General features: G+C 36.5%; 2 protein-coding genes and 1 long non-coding RNA gene across 7 annotated transcripts in view; 2 read left to right on the top strand and 1 right to left on the bottom strand.

The window, feature by feature from the left end:
- Positions 1 to 35: 35 nt before the first annotated feature.
- cfap92 (cilia and flagella associated protein 92 (putative)) lies at positions 36 to 11,048 on the bottom strand. Of its 3 annotated transcripts, none has more exons than XM_073876102.1 (16): positions 10,832 to 11,048; positions 10,194 to 10,446; positions 9,908 to 10,113; positions 9,194 to 9,224; positions 8,964 to 9,092; positions 7,475 to 7,633; positions 6,606 to 6,790; positions 5,670 to 6,535; positions 5,389 to 5,583; positions 3,770 to 4,037; positions 3,537 to 3,689; positions 3,312 to 3,416; positions 2,717 to 2,870; positions 1,330 to 1,538; positions 832 to 995; positions 36 to 268 (listed from the first exon to the last, which is right to left on the bottom strand). In XM_073876102.1, exons 1-16 carry the CDS (start codon positions 10,832 to 10,834, stop codon positions 88 to 90), a joined length of 3,261 nt encoding a protein of 1,086 aa, XP_073732203.1. In that variant the 5' UTR covers positions 10,835 to 11,048; the 3' UTR covers positions 36 to 87. The 3 variants fall into 3 exon arrangements, with proteins under 3 accessions (XP_073732203.1, XP_073732201.1, XP_055040226.2); XM_073876100.1 differs by having other exon boundaries at positions 9,194 to 9,413; positions 9,908 to 10,110; XM_055184251.2 differs by having other exon boundaries at positions 9,194 to 9,413; positions 10,832 to 11,047.
- efcc1 (EF-hand and coiled-coil domain containing 1) overlaps positions 10,377 to 16,881 on the top strand; it is a 30,054-nt gene continuing 23,549 nt past the window's right edge. The window contains exons 1-3 of one of the 2 annotated variants that reach the window (XM_055184255.2): positions 10,377 to 10,488; positions 11,543 to 12,410; positions 15,782 to 16,197. In XM_055184255.2, the coding sequence (XP_055040230.2) occupies positions 11,748 to 12,410; positions 15,782 to 16,197 (1,079 nt within the window). In that variant the 5' untranslated portion in view covers positions 10,377 to 10,488; positions 11,543 to 11,747. Of the gene's footprint in view, positions 10,489 to 10,959; positions 11,100 to 11,542; positions 12,411 to 15,781; positions 16,198 to 16,881 lie in introns of those variants that run through there. The other variant, XM_055184254.2, reaches the window with a different exon arrangement.
- Positions 12,676 to 15,415, top strand: LOC129413780 (uncharacterized). 2 transcript variants are annotated; one of them, XR_012373218.1, is made up of 6 exons: positions 12,676 to 12,932; positions 13,621 to 13,763; positions 14,082 to 14,179; positions 14,317 to 14,437; positions 14,518 to 14,632; positions 14,772 to 15,415. It is a non-coding gene; the product is annotated as an uncharacterized lncRNA (long non-coding RNA). The 2 variants fall into 2 exon arrangements; XR_012373217.1 differs by having other exon boundaries at positions 12,676 to 13,763; positions 14,772 to 15,414.

Raw genomic sequence — 16,881 nt, 5'->3', positions numbered from 1 at the left:
GAGTCTTATCGCCATGCATTACTGTACCACCTAAGTGCTGCTTATTCTTGTTTAATAATATTAAAGGGAAATTGTAAATGAAAGATTTTACTGCATATGCAAAGTGACGTCTTTGTTGGTCCTTGTCTCTATGATGTTTCTGCAGTGTTTAAAATAGGCACTTGTCATATGAGTCTCTGGGGTATCAGCAGGTTTCTGTCTTTTCTCTTCATCTGTAAGTGACAAATCACCTCTCTTGTGCAGGAACGAATGTGGCCTCCAGTAATCTCTATTAAGACATCCAAAAATGAATATTAGAGCTATTTTTTACCTCGTTTCTGTGTTTTTGGATTATGTAACAGATTGGTATTAAAGAGACACTCCACTTTTTTGAAAAGATGCTAAATTTTCAGCTCCCCTAGAGTTAAACATTTGATTTTTACCGTTTTGGAATCCATTCAGCTGATCTCCGGGTCTGGCGGTATCACTTTTAACATAGCTTAGCATAATCCATTGAATCCGATTAGACCATTAGCATCGCGCTCATCGCTATTAAAAGTAACCAAGGGGACTATTTTCAGGCACTGCGTAATATCATTGTGCCTGCTTCAGCCATGTTACGGCAGCAAAGTCCTTGATTATTACGTCAGAATGAGAGTATAGTCCTAGCCATATCGGCCTAGAAAATTGCAATTTTTAATTTTCCGTAGATTTTAATACAAGTGTCCCTTTAACTGTAGGATCTTTGTTTTGAGTCTGTATCAGGATGGTTTTAAAGTTGTGGTTAAATGGTTTACCTTGCAGTTGGTTATTGGAAAAACAGAAACGAAAGCAAAAAGATTTCTTTCAGACCTGAAGTGGAACTTGTTGTAGTGGGATGTGTGTCTTGGGATAGCGTTTTTGTCCCAGCTTAGACTGTGGTTCTGAAAAGGTCCGGGAGAGAATGGAACATTGGCTTCTCTCTCAACTGAGTCGGCGGGATCAGCGCACTGGATAACAGAAGTAACTGGAATAGGCTAGGGAAAAAACGGATTATGTCTTTCAACTTAAACTGTTTTAGAGCTACTGGTGTGTTTCTCATAAATGTTTATCCAGGATATCTGTCACTTAAAAGAAGTAATGATCACATGATTTCTAAATCTTTTGTTTAAAGGTGCAATGTGGGACTTAAAGAAGGATCTCTATGCAATATAAACGCATAACTATATTATCAGTGGTGTATGAAGACCTTACATAATGAACTGTATTGTTTTTATTACCTTCGAATAAGCTGTTTTTATCTACATACACCACGGATCTCCTTACGTGGAGTTCGCCGCCATGTTTCTACCAGAAAAATTAAATCATTACCTTTAAAATCATTCCTGGTCTCTTCAGAGAATGTTTTCTTGGTTTGTCCTTCAGTATATCTTCTAGTTTATCCAGATCTGCTCTCTTCATGTGACATTTAAACTCAGGGACTCGTCCAGTTCCTTTAGCGGCCTCATCAATCAACATCTTCCTCCACCTGTTATACTGAGCATGTGCAGCCTGTAGCTGTTCATCACGCAGAGACTCTCCTAAGAAAATGTTAACAAAAATTAGTGTGAATTTGATTTTTAATATACTCCAAACAATTAATAATGCAATACATAAAATAAACAATATAATGCATGCAGTTGGTAATACACACAAGAAGCAGTTTATGTAAGAAATAATTGACGACGGCCGTTGAATTTTAAGAAAACAATGCACACCCAAGGTGGTAATTCGGCATGGCGAAAAGCGAAGTGCTGATACACCACGGCTGTGCATTATTTTCAAATAATTCAAAGGACTGGAGTCATTTATTCCGCTTATACCGTGAGTACCACAAACATTGCTCTGGTAGTTATTTAAGAACATTTGACTGGTCAGGTGTGTGTTTATGGACAAATAAAGCATTTAACAGCCCAGTGGTGTAATAAAAAAAATAGTTCACCCAAATAACAAAATTCATAATTTGCTTGCCCTTATGCTATCCCAGGTGTATTTAACTTCCTTTCTTCAAAAATTCAGGTGTCGGTTAGAAGACAGGATTAGAATTATTATATTATACAATATGACCAAAAAGGCAATCTTCTTGACTTGTGACCCCTCAGGATGGATGGGTCATTATATCTCCACCCGTCAGCATCTATATAATGTCTAACTGGCATATAGGTATTAAAATAAATGTCAAAAGAGCAAATTATAAGAGAATTTTCATATATGGGTCAACTACTGTATTCCATGAAGTTGTTTATTTGGGTTGCTGTCATTGAAATTCAATTGTTTTTAACAGAGGTGAGACCTTAGTTCATAGATTTGCTCGTTCTCATGTTGTTCTGGACCTGTATGGATTTCTTTTTTCTGATGGAGAGGAGGATATTTTGGGGGGTGATGGTGAGCACACGGCAGATAGTGACCATTGACTTCCATAGTAGGAATAAAATAAAATTAATGGGTACCGTCAACTGTGTGCTTGCCATCATTTGTCAAGATGTTTTCTTCATTTATCACAATATTTCCAAAATATTTTTTTCCTACTATGAGAGTCGGTGGTCGCTGTCTGCTGTGTGTCTCGCATCATTTCTCAAAATATCTTCTTTTGTGTTCATCAGAAAAAAAGAAATTCATACAGGTTTAGAACAACATCAGAATGCGTAAATGATGACAGAATTTTCATTTTAAGGTGAACTATCCCTTTAATAAATTGTATTAATAAAAAAATCATTACCAGCCAAATGGATGCTCAAGGGGAATTCTGGGCCAAACACAAACTGTGACTTGGAATAAAGTTCAAAATCTTGATGTCTCTGAATCCACGGCAGTCTGGATCTAGAAAGAGTCGGCTTCAGTTTGTTCCCGTGGAGAATGTTTTCTTTCCAGGGCTGTGGTAGGAATGGACAAAAATAATGAATTTAACACTAGCACAAAACTAATTAATAATTACAAAAACTGTTGAAAACATGCATATAACACATTCAATTGTTACGATAACATCCATCTTCTTCAGGCATGTGGGGTCCGCATTTTTGAATGCTATGCTTTCATGTTTTCCGAGGAGCAATAAATTACAGATTTTGAAAAGCAGATGAATCAATTTCAGACGAGCACATGCTTCTAGATAACACAATATCAGCGTTAGCCCTGAAACTGAATACCCTCTTAAACTCAAGGGGTCTGTAAAGAGGTGGGCACTGCATGTAAACATCAGTAAAACTCTATCTTCTTGCTTAAGCGCTTAGGAATGCCCATAAAGTTGACATTGCAGTGAGAGGGAAACATGACACAGATGGTGTAACGGTGGTATGATGTGACCGCAAGGGCACCTTTCTTAGTTCTTCTATTCGGGCATCGTCAGGTCGCTTTGGATGCTGGTTAGATTCAATACTGCTCTTAAAGCCTGGGTAGATAAAAGGATTGCAACTGGAGATCTAAGGAGAGAAGAAATAGTTATATTTTTCGTGTCAAGTTTAGCATTTTACCTTGTAGACAACTTGAATAAAGGTATTATGTATGACAATATGTATTTCTGTACTGTCGGTGAATTTTACCATGTCTTTGTGTTGTAGTTCGTTCCCTTGAGTTGAGTTCATGGTTTGGACATAGTATGAATAAATAGATCCATCATCAAGATTGTCCACAAGCATATCAGGCTTCGATTTTTGTAACTCTGCGCTCGCCTTATGGACATCTTCAATATTTGCCTGAAATGCATTATTGCATACAATAAATAAACTTTCCTTAAAGTTAAAACTAATGTTTTACTAAAATCGTGGTGAATCACCTGAATGAAGTCTTTCACATTATTACCCGACTGCTGTTTCCACTGAAAATATTCTCTGTTAAAGTTATCAAGAGGTGTGTGGATTCTCTTTTTGATGTTTTGATGATCCGGCACATCCTGAGGTTTCTGTATCTCTGACATCTGTAACTGTCCTCCCTTCAGAACCAATCCAAACTCCTGTGTTAAACTGAGAACCATGTCGGCTGATGGGAAAAGATTGTTGTGTACTGCTTCTATAAGCTTTTTGGCTTTGCGGAGAAGGCTTATTCTAAAATGTGACCAGAAATGAAACAGCTTAAGTTCACAAGAATTGATTCTAGCAAATTGGTCAGCGACAAAAATAGTTTGGCAAGATGAGAAATTCAAAAAAATCTGTTTGTCAAAAGCATGCATCAGGTTTATTTTAATCCACATAGTGTATTTATGTTGATTTTATGCAATAAAAATTACATTTGCACCATTTATTATGAAAGACTGAATGGACCTGAAAATGTCAAATGGTGTAACCACTAATTGCGCCAAAGAATGAGAAATATTAAATATTTTATCCACCTTGATGGCATGTAAGCGTAACCATCAAAAAAAATATATATATAATTTTATTAGTTATTTCTAAATGTAAATTTTAATGCGTTTTTGTAATATTTGTCCTGACATATGCTGTAAACAAAATAGCTGTTTTCTAAATAATCTTTGACAAATTATGTAAAAATGTATGTAAAAAAATCATATTACACTACACAAGATGATTATATTTTATTCCACATTTTTTATGAATATATTTATATTTTCTTTTTAAAAAAATACTAGTCACACTAATTGACATAGACCGGTTACACCACATTGACATTTTTGCAATTATCCCCCAAATATTCTTTCAAAATGAAATTAAATCAGAAATTTTAGACTTGGTCCTCAAAAATGTATGAGAATGTATGCAAGTAATCTGCAAATTTATTTTTAAATTTTAAACATTTTACATTTAATTGAACCAAATGGACACAAAATGGATAACGTCACATCATTGACCCACCACAAAAGACTTTCTTCAAACTTATTTGAACTTTTGTTTAATAGACACCATACACCAATGTTAAAAATGGTCCATAGCTGTCACTGGGATGGTACACTTTTAGAAGCTACACCTTTGCTTCTATTCATATTGGTACCGCAGAGGTATTATTGGTTTACATATCTAAAATAAATAGTACATATTAGGACCTTTAAAAAAAGCTACTGCCTTGCCAGTGACAGCTAGGGGCCTTTTTTTGACAAGGTAATGCATTCAGTTAGATATACACTGAAAAAAATGATTCATTGAATTTAATAAATTTTTTTAAGGTAAGTGGTTGCAATCAATCCACCTAAGCTACATTCAAACAAAAGTTTTATATTTTATTTTACTTTACTAATCTTTTTTGTTTAAATGTAGCTTCAATAAATTGATTGCAACCACTTACCTTAAAAAAATTAATTAAATTTAATGAATCATTTTTTTCAGTGTAGTACTTGTTACCCTTTTGAAATGGCTTAAAAACAACAGTACTATGCTAATACATCTTTAAAAAAAAAAGGAAAGTCAAAAGAGAGATGTATTTTGATCGAAAATACAGTTTTACCGTTTCATAGCTTCTAGGCAACCATGAGGAATCATATTTCTGATAAACATCAGAGGTTCACTCATGATGGTCTCAAGTGGATTCGGGAGGTAAATCGGACTCAGACCCACATCAAGCGTGTCATAGAGACGCACAGAGAAACTCAGGTCTGAGTTATAAAGCACAGTCACCTGGTCCTCCTCATCACCATTCAACCTGGAAAAGATCAGAAAAGATCGGTCTGTGTGATCTTCAGGAATTTTGTGCACATGTGGAAGTATTTTAAATGATGACTGTCTTACTTCATAGGCACTTGCTTCCACAGTCTTTTGATTGCTTGATCCTTCAATCCTTCTAGAACGAAAAGGTGTAGAGCTTTATCCATTATATGAAATCCAGTGAGAACATTTCTGGTTTTGTTCTCTCTGTCTTTGGCGCTCATTTTATGACCAGAAAGGACTCGCTCGGTTGTTTCCTCTGGATAGGAGTCAAGTTGGAATGCTTCGGAATTGACTTGTAGAATTTCAGATGTCAGTTTGGCTAAGACAGAAGTATTACTATATTTAAAAACATATATGATGCGACCAAAAGGGCAGTCGTCTTCACCTGTGGCACCCTCGGGATTCAGGGGATATGCTATCTCCACCTGAACTTTTAGATGTGAATCAGCCTCTATATAATGACCTGTTGGCATTTCTGAATGATCCACAAAAGTCTGAAGCATTGTACTCTCTGGTTCACTTTGCCTGGAAGCAGAACACCTAATGGGCAAACTGAGCTTTAAATATCTGCATCCTGTAAGGAGATCGGAAAGATCTAGTTTTGCTATTCCATATGGATCATGGAATTCTCTTTCTGTCTTGAAGACATCGTGAGCCGTCCACTTGGTTACACTTAGTACCACACTTGCTAGTTTAAAATCATCGGGGTCAGTTCCAAACACGGTTGAAGGTCTGGTTTTACTTTTCAGTTTTCTATCCCGATCATGGACTTCGATCTCCAAAGGCAGACCTCTAAGAAACTCACACAGCTGTCCATGGCTCAGTAGACCAGTAAAAATCACATTTATATCTTTGAAGGAAATATTAGCGCTGTGATCACAAGCTTTGGTTCTATAAAGAGGCATGTTGTGGAACTTATACTGGCAGTACACAGGAAGACATTTTTCCTGTTGAAAGAGGAATATTATTATTGATAATAAAATATAATTTTATTCTGGGCTCTATAGTAATATCTACCTTAAGTATGTGAAAGGGAACAGGAGTGGATGGTAGAGATGAAGCAGACAAAATAGTGATGACCAGCGGGTTGAGTTCAGCCTTTAGCTCTTCAGATATAAGTGGCTGATCCAGAGTAATGTTCCAGAATCCTTCATTCACTTTTCCATAACACAGCTGCAAACAGTCCGTGAGTGTCATAGCCCCTAACATTCAGACAAAGACAATAAAAATAAAAGGGGTAGAAAATTGTATTTATTACAAGACTAGTATACTATGTTCTGATTGGTCAATTCCTCCCATATCATTTCACATAGCCATAATACTCTTTACTTATTATTCTGTAAATAATAAATAACAGTTTTAACAGGATTGAATAATCCTATAAATTCTATAAATGCTTATCGGGCAATATATGTGATTGTCTGGCTTGGCTTTATAGATGCTAAAATATTTCTCGAGCGAAAGCTTTTACAAGGAGCTCCTGCTTGGGGTCTGAACAAGGCATCAAAAGTTAAAACAGCAGTCAGTCGGTTTTGGCTGATGCCATTTCACAGCCAATTAGGGGCTAAGTAGCGTAAAAGCCCTGCAGGGATGCCCCTTACACAGCCCCACCCCAAAGCACTCAGACAAGAGGAACCAACCCCTAAATAGCTGCTCGCCATAAACACATATTTATAGGAAACCTGTGAATTAGAGCTATAATGGTGGATAAATACAACAGCCAATGAAAACGAATGGTGGTTTTAGGGGTATACAAATCATTTATGCTGCTAAAATCCACATTATTAGGCAATAATAGGCACTACTGCAAACCAATTATGTGATGTGAATACAGGTGTGAGGGTGTATATATTTGCAGATTTTAGAAGATGCCTGGCAGAAATTACCTGTGAGAAGGGAAGCTGAATTGAGCTCCAGTGAAGCAGCTTCCTTTTGTTGTCTGACCTCTAGGAATTCTGCATTCTCCAGTGTTTGTTCCTGGAAATCCATCTTCTGAGCAGGCACTATTTTCTTCTGTACTTTTGCCAAATGATGCTTAAAAGGAACTGAGTTGAGACAAACAGGTGAGCGTTGAGTGCTAACTGTACAGTCTTCAAGAACTTTCATAGCCTTAGTGACAACAACAGTGGTGAAGAATGCTTATTCAGTTTTAAAAAATTATTTTAGGTGCCGTGTGTAGATTTTAGCGGCATCTAGTAGCGACATTGTGAATTGCAACTAACGTCTCAGTCCACCACTCACCCCTCCCATTCGAAACGCATAAAGAAGCTAGGGTAGCTGTCACAGGACAAACATGTCATCTTCTGAGACAACGTGGTGACGAAAAGGCACAACAATTGATTCTCTGTGTTTAGCAAATTGGTCTGTGACAAAAATAGTTTGGCAAGATGAGAAATTCAAAAAAATCTGCTTTTCAAAAGCATGCATCAGGTTTATTTTAATGCACACAGTGTATTTATGTTGATTTTATGCAATAAAAATTACATTTGCACCATTTATTATGAAAGACTGAATGGACCTGAAACTGTCAAATGGTGTAACCACCAATTGCGCCAAAGAATGAGAAATATTAAATATTTTATCCACCTTGATGGCATGTAAGCGTAATCATCAAAAAAACAAAATATATATATAATTTTATTAGTTATTTCTAAATGTAAATTTTAATGCGTTTTTGTAATATTTGTCCTGACATATGCTGAAAACAAAATAGCTGTTTTCTAAATAATCTTTGACAAATTCTGTAAAAATGTATTTACAAAAAATCATATTACACTACACAAGATGATTATATTTTATTCCACATTTTTTATGAATATATTTATATTTTCTTTAAAAAAAATACTAGTCACACTAATTGACACAGACCGGTTACACCACATTGACATTTTTGCAATTATCCCCCAAATATTCTTTCAAAATGAAATAAAATCAGAAATTTTAGACTCAAAAATGTATGAGAATGTATGCAAGTAATCTCTGTAAAGCAGTTTATCTGTTTTGGGCTATTGTAGAAACATGGCGGTGCAAAATGGCAACTTCCATGTAAAGAGACCCGTGTTGTATGTAGATCCTTCTAAGGTAAAAACATAATTTTCTGGAATTAAAACATAACGGTTCATTATGTAAGGCCTTTACACACCACTAAAAATGTCGTCATGTATATTATATTGCATTTCTGTCAAAAAATCCTACTAACAGTTACACAGTGCACCTTTTATACACTTTTATATATACAGTTTTATACAACGTGACTTGTAGTGCATTCAAGGTTCTATTTATTTGATTAATTAATGTCTGTTGGGAAACAAAAACATGAACATATTTACATTTTTGCAAAACAATTATTTTTTATAAATGTATAAACATTCTTACCTGTGTCACAGCTAAGCGCAGAATGCTTCATACAGCCATTTGCAACAGGACCTCTCTGGTGTTTCATAGTTCCCAGATTTTCCTTCTCATAGAGAGCTCTCAACTTACAAACTATCTTCTTAATGCCAGCTTTAAAAATAATAATAAATAACATTTTAAAGCTGTATTTCACACAAACTGGTATTTTTAGGAAATTATAAAAATTCTAATTTTGTAATAAAAGACCATACCCATTTCATCTGGATCTTCTCCAGACCTCTCCTGTGGAAGTCTGAAAGCTTTAGGTCTGTCATTCCTGGCTTTGAAGGACACTTTATCTTTACCGTCCAAAACTTTAACAGTGATTATATGGGAGGCCATTTTAATTAGGAGCTCTTTTGTCACATTCAGTTTCAAAGTCTGAGACCAGCCAACCCACACCTGGTTTCCTTCTCCCCATGGCTTCACCACCTTGTCAGCACATAAGTTTGGGACAATATGAAGTTGAACTGAGTAAATGCTAATTTATTCTTAAATGCACAAATTTTCCTCCCACAGTACAAAGACATGCAAGTTAGATGAATTGGAGAAGCCAACTTGTGTGTATCAACTTGTTAAAACATAAATAAATGTGGTATCGTTTTTAAGTGGTAGACATAAAGTGTTCCCTGTGAACAGCAAGACACACAACAGAATCTGTGGGGGGTTTAACTGATACCCTAAACCAGGTTTTATTGCATCAGTGATGCAGAACAGTATGCATAATTCATTACCAACAACAACTGTTTGGTGGTTGTGGCAAAAATAAAGTAGTAGTATAATTCTTCATAAAGCCATGAGTTAACAACTTAATTTAATTTACATTTATGCATCAGGTAGAGACTTTTATCCAATGAAACATAAAATGCATTACAGGGTATACACCTTATGTGCAATGCAATTAAGCTACAGGAATACAAATTTACCTTAGTTTCATTTGCCATGTAGACTTTAGCTGCCAAGCCAAACATCACTAGATCAACTCTGATTGGCTCAGGCTCATCAGGAAACATATTGTACTCAATGCAGTAATACCCTTCAGCTCTGGGGGCCTCCACTACATCACTAGAGGCTTTTTTCTTTGTTCCCTTCTTCCTTTTCTCAGACGTACTTAAAGGTTTCTCATCCTCTTCTTGAAAATGACAGAATGAAATCATGGCCATGCAAACATATAAAAGCTTAAATGATGTGCAACAAGAAATGCTACTGTACCTTTAAGGATGGCTATTGCTATGTCGACTGTACAGGTTACTATATAACTGGAGTCAGTTTGTTCCACCAGAGGGCAGGTCTCAGGAGTGCTTACATTAGGTTCTTCACTGTTGTCACTTTCAGGTCCGCTGTCTATCACTGGTCTAGTGTTTAAAGAGAGATTTTGGATAGAGCAGTTGTCATCATCTGTCTTTTGCATGTCAGGTGAAGCTGTGGAGTCCGTGCACTCCATTGGGATACAGGTATGCTGGTCCTAGAAAACGAGATATAAGAACAGTTTCAAAGCAGTATTGAGGTATTATTTTATTAATGATTTGTTAATACTTTATTTTTTTTATGGTTACAGTATTTTCTATATAGATTATGGCTACCTATTGTTTTTAAACATGATTGTTATTTGTTTATTCTTAGGCTGACCCGTAACGTAATGTAAGAACAAATACATGTGACGTTGATTTCAGACTTTTTTTTAGAAAGTGTGTATCATTTTTTCAAGAAACATTTAAAATTGCATAACTGAGGAAAAAATATGTAACGTTATTTTAGAATACAACTTAGCTTAGAATGGTAGAACTACACACAATTTGTAAACAATGTTAATAAACATTTTTTTAAATTAAGTCAGATATCAAACTTGCCATAATTGTAGTTGTCCTACAGCTGCATTTCTGCTTCAATTCATCGCATTGGTAAATCGCGATCTCACTCTCGCATAACTTTGTAAGTTGTCTTTTGTTATAAGGAATGCCTTGCGTCGCCTTGACAACCAGCCCCAGTAAATAGGAAATGACACGCGGCTCAGGGAGCTCTTCTGTCAGCAACACTTACTAGAGAGACCTGTCGACATTTAACTTCACTGCTTCACTGACACTTCAAAGCTTTACTTACTAAAACGGCATTATTTAGGTATAAATATAAAACATCTTCCTTACTGGAGGTTTTTTATTCGCCCCCAATTCATTACAAAGTATCGGTTTCGACGGCTTTGCTATTATAGGGCATATGTTCTCCTCAGATTGGTATTCGCCATACAGTATGTTCTTCTGCAGCTTTGTCATAATTTTATCGCAGATGTCATTTGTGCCAATTGTTTTTGAAATGTAGGAAATATATTTTCTCGATTAAATATTATTTTTTATTTGAGATACTGTTTATTCATTTTAAACTTTAAATTTTTATTTTAAAATGCCTTACATGACTAAAATGTCCCCGTAAAATACATGATTTTTATTATTGTAAAAGTGTCTTTGGAAGGTAATTATGCCAGTACAGTTTTTCAAAATCTTCTGCAAGCCTTTTTGTGGGTCCCATGATTGTTACCTTTTCAAAAGTTTTTTTCCCCTCTGCAGTTAGGATTTTGTGGGCCGTGCTCCCTCCACAGCAACGCCCCCACGCGCGCCCAGCAACGCGCACTGAAAGTTTCTACTACAAGAGTGGGGCGGTCTGTTGTACATATGACATAGACTTGGGTATGCTGTTTGTGTGCTTAGAGGATCTGTTGAATCCATTAATCCATTTAGACTATATAAATGGAATTCGCGTGAGGAAAAAAGGATGGAAAAGTCGGACGCATGCGATCCATACAGCCGACCCGCGCGCAGGACACAATGGATAGTCAGCACTCTGGCGTATCATTACGGACTGGACCGTGGCGTGGAAAACGAAATCATAGTTCTCGCAACCGGGCTGGATCAATACATCCAAGAGATTTTTCATCACATAGACTGTCAGGGAGACGGCAAAATACCCGCGGAAGATTTTAACATACTATGCGAGATTTTGGGGCTCAGCAAGGAGTGTGATCTGGACGAGTGCGCGGGGATATTGGATAACCTACCCAAAGAATTCACCTTCAGACAGTTTCACGCAAAACTATGCGGCTATTTCAGCACCAAAGCTGGGTGCCAGTATGAGAACGGAAGGTTGTTGGTTGGAAAGGAGAGCGAGCATATAGAGACGCAGATAAGACTGCGGAGTCCTTTGAGACGACGCGAGAAGCTGCTGTCGTTGGGTACCAGTGCGGAGTCTGACGATGAACACAGATCGGGATGTAAACGTGGATCATGTACTAAAGAATGTTACGAGGAAATCGTTGCCCTTGAAGAGGCTGAGGACAGAATAACTAAACTTGAAGAGGAAAATGCCAGTCTCAGGGAGTTAGTGGAGGATATGCGCGCGGCACTTCAAAGCAGTGATGCTCGATCGTTGGCTTTACAGGTATAGTCATTTATTGTGCTGGACGTTTTTACATGCTCAATGTATGTCATTGTATCCATTGTTGGGTCAAATGTAACCATTTTATGGGTTGATTTGACCACACGGGGTCCATTTTTTGTTTTTGACCCAACGTTGGGTTGAAAATAACCCAGCATTTTTTTAAATGGTAGCATCTAGGAATTTATCAAATGTTCACATAGCTTAATTGACAAAGCGCTGCTTTAGCAACCCCAAGGTTGCAGGTTAGATTCCCACAGTACACACTTACACAGCAAAATCACCAGTGTTAAATTTTCAGGGATGGTGTTAAATACACAGTGTTGATGCTGTTTTAACACTATCTGGTAATAAAATAACACTGCCATTGCTAGGCTAGTGTTATATCCACGACAGTGTCAGTGTAAAACAAGGGTGTTATCAGATTTCACTCTGAGCGGTGTAAATCAAGCCACGCCTCCACTAAACATTTCCTGTCAGGGATTTTACCGCCATTTTCTTTCAAAGGAGGACTGAAGAGAGCAGGTAAATCTCATAATATTCACATGGTTTAGCTAAATTAAACTGTTATTTCTCTGTCTGACTCTACGCAGCCATTTGCCAAAAAACCTAAATAAGATATTTGTCCCATTTTATTTCCCCTTTGTTCGTTATTTGGTTCAGTTTCATCAGAACTACCTTGTGTTACGTTGTTCCCTTGTTAGTTTGGTATAAAGTTAAACTGCTAGCTAAAAGTTTTAACCAAGAAGTATAATGTTAACTTGAGATATGAATGAATGAAAGAATTGAACCATGATAAAACGCGACATGCACTACAAATTGAAGGTATGAAATTAAGTTAAATGAAAGCTGGTTTATTCACCATATGATGCTCGTTATGAGGTAATCATATAGGCTAGATACCGTGAGTTAACGAGGTCGTTTACATGCACGTGAGTGCACGGATATCGGTTAATTATTCAAATTACTGAGAAACACGGAGAAAACCGCAACCGCATCGTCACGTGTTTTTTTTAAGATGTATGCAAACGCGAAATATCGCCAAACCAACAATTCAATTTACCTCAGAATATATCATCATTTGTATGCACAGATTGGATGCATTGTGTGTTGTAAGCTTTTCGTGGCACTAGATGTCAGACAGATGCAAATAGCAAATACATACGAAAGTGTAAAACGTGTATGGCGAACATTTGTTTTTCTGTCATAATAGATGCTAGTTTGGTGAAAGTACACACTGAGTGCTTCAAATCATTCAGAAGAGATGCTGTTTTTAGGGCAGTGTATTAAAGAAGACCTGACATGGATGACTTCCAATGAGAAACGACTGCTACTTATATAAATTCATTACAGAAGGTAAGTTTATATATTTATACATATAAATCATTTTATTTGACATAACTGAACAGTTAACCAATCTTTTTAGTATATGCAGTTTTGTACATATTATGGTTATTAATCAGGCAAGAAAGTCACATGACCTGCTGCCAACTTTAATAAAAATATATTATCTTCTCATACATCGTTTTGCTATTGATATCATATTAAATAGCAATCAAATTGATTACTATTTTGAAAATGTATAATTGAAGATTCATATTGTCTTGAGTGCTGTTTTTAATATAAAAAGAATGTTGAGTTTTCAGAGTCTTTATTGTCATTTTTTTGTGATAGGACCCTACCAGACTATATTTGAATACGGCATACCCATGAATTCTGGAACTGTTATTTCTTAACCCAGTTTGGAGGATAAGAGCTTACCAACTAGTTATGTGAGTACACACAGTACTTTAGTACTGTACACTGTCTCTAACATGATTATACTGAGATGATTTTGATTCAAATAACGGTTAAAACTGCACCCTTTTTTGGTATTTTCTTGACCCTTTTTGTCTTTGAAAATCTGCAGAAATATGCTGAGGTGATGTATTGCAAAATAGCCAACATACAACAATTAAAGGATAATTGCAGACTATATCCTGATGAAGATATGGATGACCCTCTGTCTGGTCAACAATAGTTTAAATATGGTAAGTGTAAATGGGTTTGCTACTTTTACGGTTTTAAAGTTTAACTGTATACTCATAGTGTTTAAATTCTGTTTTGCTAGGATGGGACAGTTATGTGGCAGCTCTTCCCTGGCTCATTCACCTCTTGCCTTCATTTGTGAAAGGAGGAAAGACTGGAGAGGGTCAATGTGCAACTGAAGCTACTGATTGTGCTGTGTAAGTTTTTTGGTATTTTGTTCTAGTTATTTATTCAGCAGTTAGTTTGCTTGCATTGTTCACCCCATGTAAATGCATACAAGTTCATAAATACACATCAAATACATTCATCAAATACACTCTTTTAAAACACTCTTAGGTGATGAGCATCAATCCATGCTTTGAGGGGGATGAATCAGCTCAGCCCTGCCTGCTCTGCGTTGGGAACAGAATTTTTGCATCATTCTGGACCAAAAAGCCATTCCCTGCATGATGAAGACCACTGATGCAGCCTTCCACTACATCATGAGTAAAACAACTACAGAACTAAATACCAGGTTGGAACGTGTTTAAGAAAAATGAAACGTCTTTTGAATTGAAATGTCTGTTTTGTTATGAAAAATCTTAACTATTGTGAAGGATAAGCATTTCTGCCTGCCAGTAAGGTAATTGCATGTATTTTAATGTTCAAGTTTTGAGTAGGGTGGCTAATTTTTTTTTAACTCTCATTTGATTTATTAAAGACCTTTTATAATAAGTGGTTTTCATGTCACTGCGCTGTGGTATAAGATAACTTTCATTATTTCATACTGTATTCTGTTTCTAATTGTAGCTGAGGTATTTAAATAAGCAGTGTTAAATGCAAAGTGTTGTGTGTATCAATGTAAATATTAAATGTGATTACTTTAATAAAAAGAGGTTTTGCAATATTTCTTGTCATTTTTCTTTTATAGAAACAACCCATTAGCAACAAAAGTGGCTATTACTCAGTATTTTAACACTTAACATTGTTGAATTCACATTACACTGGTGTTGACTTTAAATTAGGAGTGTTAATTTTTAACACTGTATTTCTGTGCCAACACCAGTGTAGTGTGGAAACAACAATGAATAGTGTTGAACAAAGTGTCAAATTTAACAATATTGAGTGTTAAATTAACATATAATGGATGTTGTTAAATTAACACTACACTTTTGACTAAATTAACACAGTGTAGTGTGGACACATATACACACTTTGCCGGTGTTAAATTTGACACTGTGGGTGTTATTTTAACACCAGTGATTTTGCTGTGTACTGATGTACAGTTGCTTTGCATGAAACATCTGCTAAAGGCGTAAATGTATTATGCATATGTCATTCTATCCATATATGTGTGTGTATCATAGGTGGGGCTGTGGAAAAGCCACTCAAAACACAAACCGGAGGGTGGCTGTTTCATTGCCCACCAAAGGCGAACAGCACAAAAGCCCAGCACTGCTGGGAACTTGAAGGACATCCAGAGTTTCTTGAGAGAGATGGATTTCATCCGGAGTTCCCGGGACGGTCAGATCGAGGAGGCCATGTTCTTCAACCAGAAGCTGGAGCAAGAACTGCAGGCATCACGCAAGACCGTATTGATGCTGGAGAAATGTAATAGGACTCTAAAGAAGGAACAGGTGCAGATGAGAAAACGGGTTGAGGAGGCCAGGCAAGCCGTGCTCAGTAGCTTCAAGAAAGTTAAAGAGCTGGAGGCCAAAGCCAGTCATGTTCCTGTTCTTAAGAGACAAGTTCAACAGCTCGAGATGGAGCTTCAGTTCTACAGGTGAGTTAGACACGTGCCACAAACAACAAAAATTACTGTTTGCATGCTGGTTTATTCATCTACTGTTTCATGCAGTTTTGTTGTAGACCACCATGACCATATCATGGTGAGGTAATCTGTTTTAAAATTGGGAAAGCTTACTTCAGCAATCGTGAAGCATATAAAATAAAAGACTTGCCAGTGTTGGCACCTGTTTCAGGGGAATTCAGTGTTGTAAAGTTGTAAATATGTAAGACTCGGTCAAGGCATAAAAGTTTGGCAACTGTTAAAGTTTACTTTAGCTGTTATTGAAAATGTACTATGCGGTAGGCAGAAAGCATGATGGATGTAGGAGCATCTTGATGTTTCATTGTATAAATTATCATTCTGTGATCACTTAAGTGTCTGCCTATGTATTTTAGATTGGGAATGACCGTCTGCATATTGTTATGGTTTGGCAGGATCTTACAATAACCTTGTAATACAGTAATCGTAATGAGATCATACAAAGTCTCTGCAGCATATAACCTGGAGAAAGGTGTTAATGCTGTGGCAAGTGTATATTTTTCACCTAAACCAGACTCAGTGCTTGCTGGAAACAGTCTTTTATTACACAATGTAGTTTTAAATAATCTGTTTTATAGTGAGTTGAGATTTCTCTGGGTTAAAATGACTCCCACAAAACTTGTTGGGCCCGACTGTGCA

This window comes from Misgurnus anguillicaudatus, chromosome 14 (assembly GCF_027580225.2).
Source record: "Misgurnus anguillicaudatus chromosome 14, ASM2758022v2, whole genome shotgun sequence".
Taxonomy (NCBI): domain Eukaryota; kingdom Metazoa; phylum Chordata; class Actinopteri; order Cypriniformes; family Cobitidae; genus Misgurnus; species Misgurnus anguillicaudatus.
Note: the sequence above shows the minus strand (reverse complement) of the source record. Positions and strands in the feature narration are given on the sequence as shown.

Coding starts and splice junctions, on each gene's coding strand:
- cfap92 (XM_055184251.2), bottom strand. Junction 10,114..10,193: donor AGCAATAGCCATCCTTAAAG/GTACAGTAGCAT, acceptor GTCATTTTCAAG/AAGAGGATGAGAAACCTTTA. Junction 3,690..3,769: donor ATGTGAAAGACTTCATTCAG/GTGATTCACCAC, acceptor AATGCATTTCAG/GCAAATATTGAAGATGTCCA.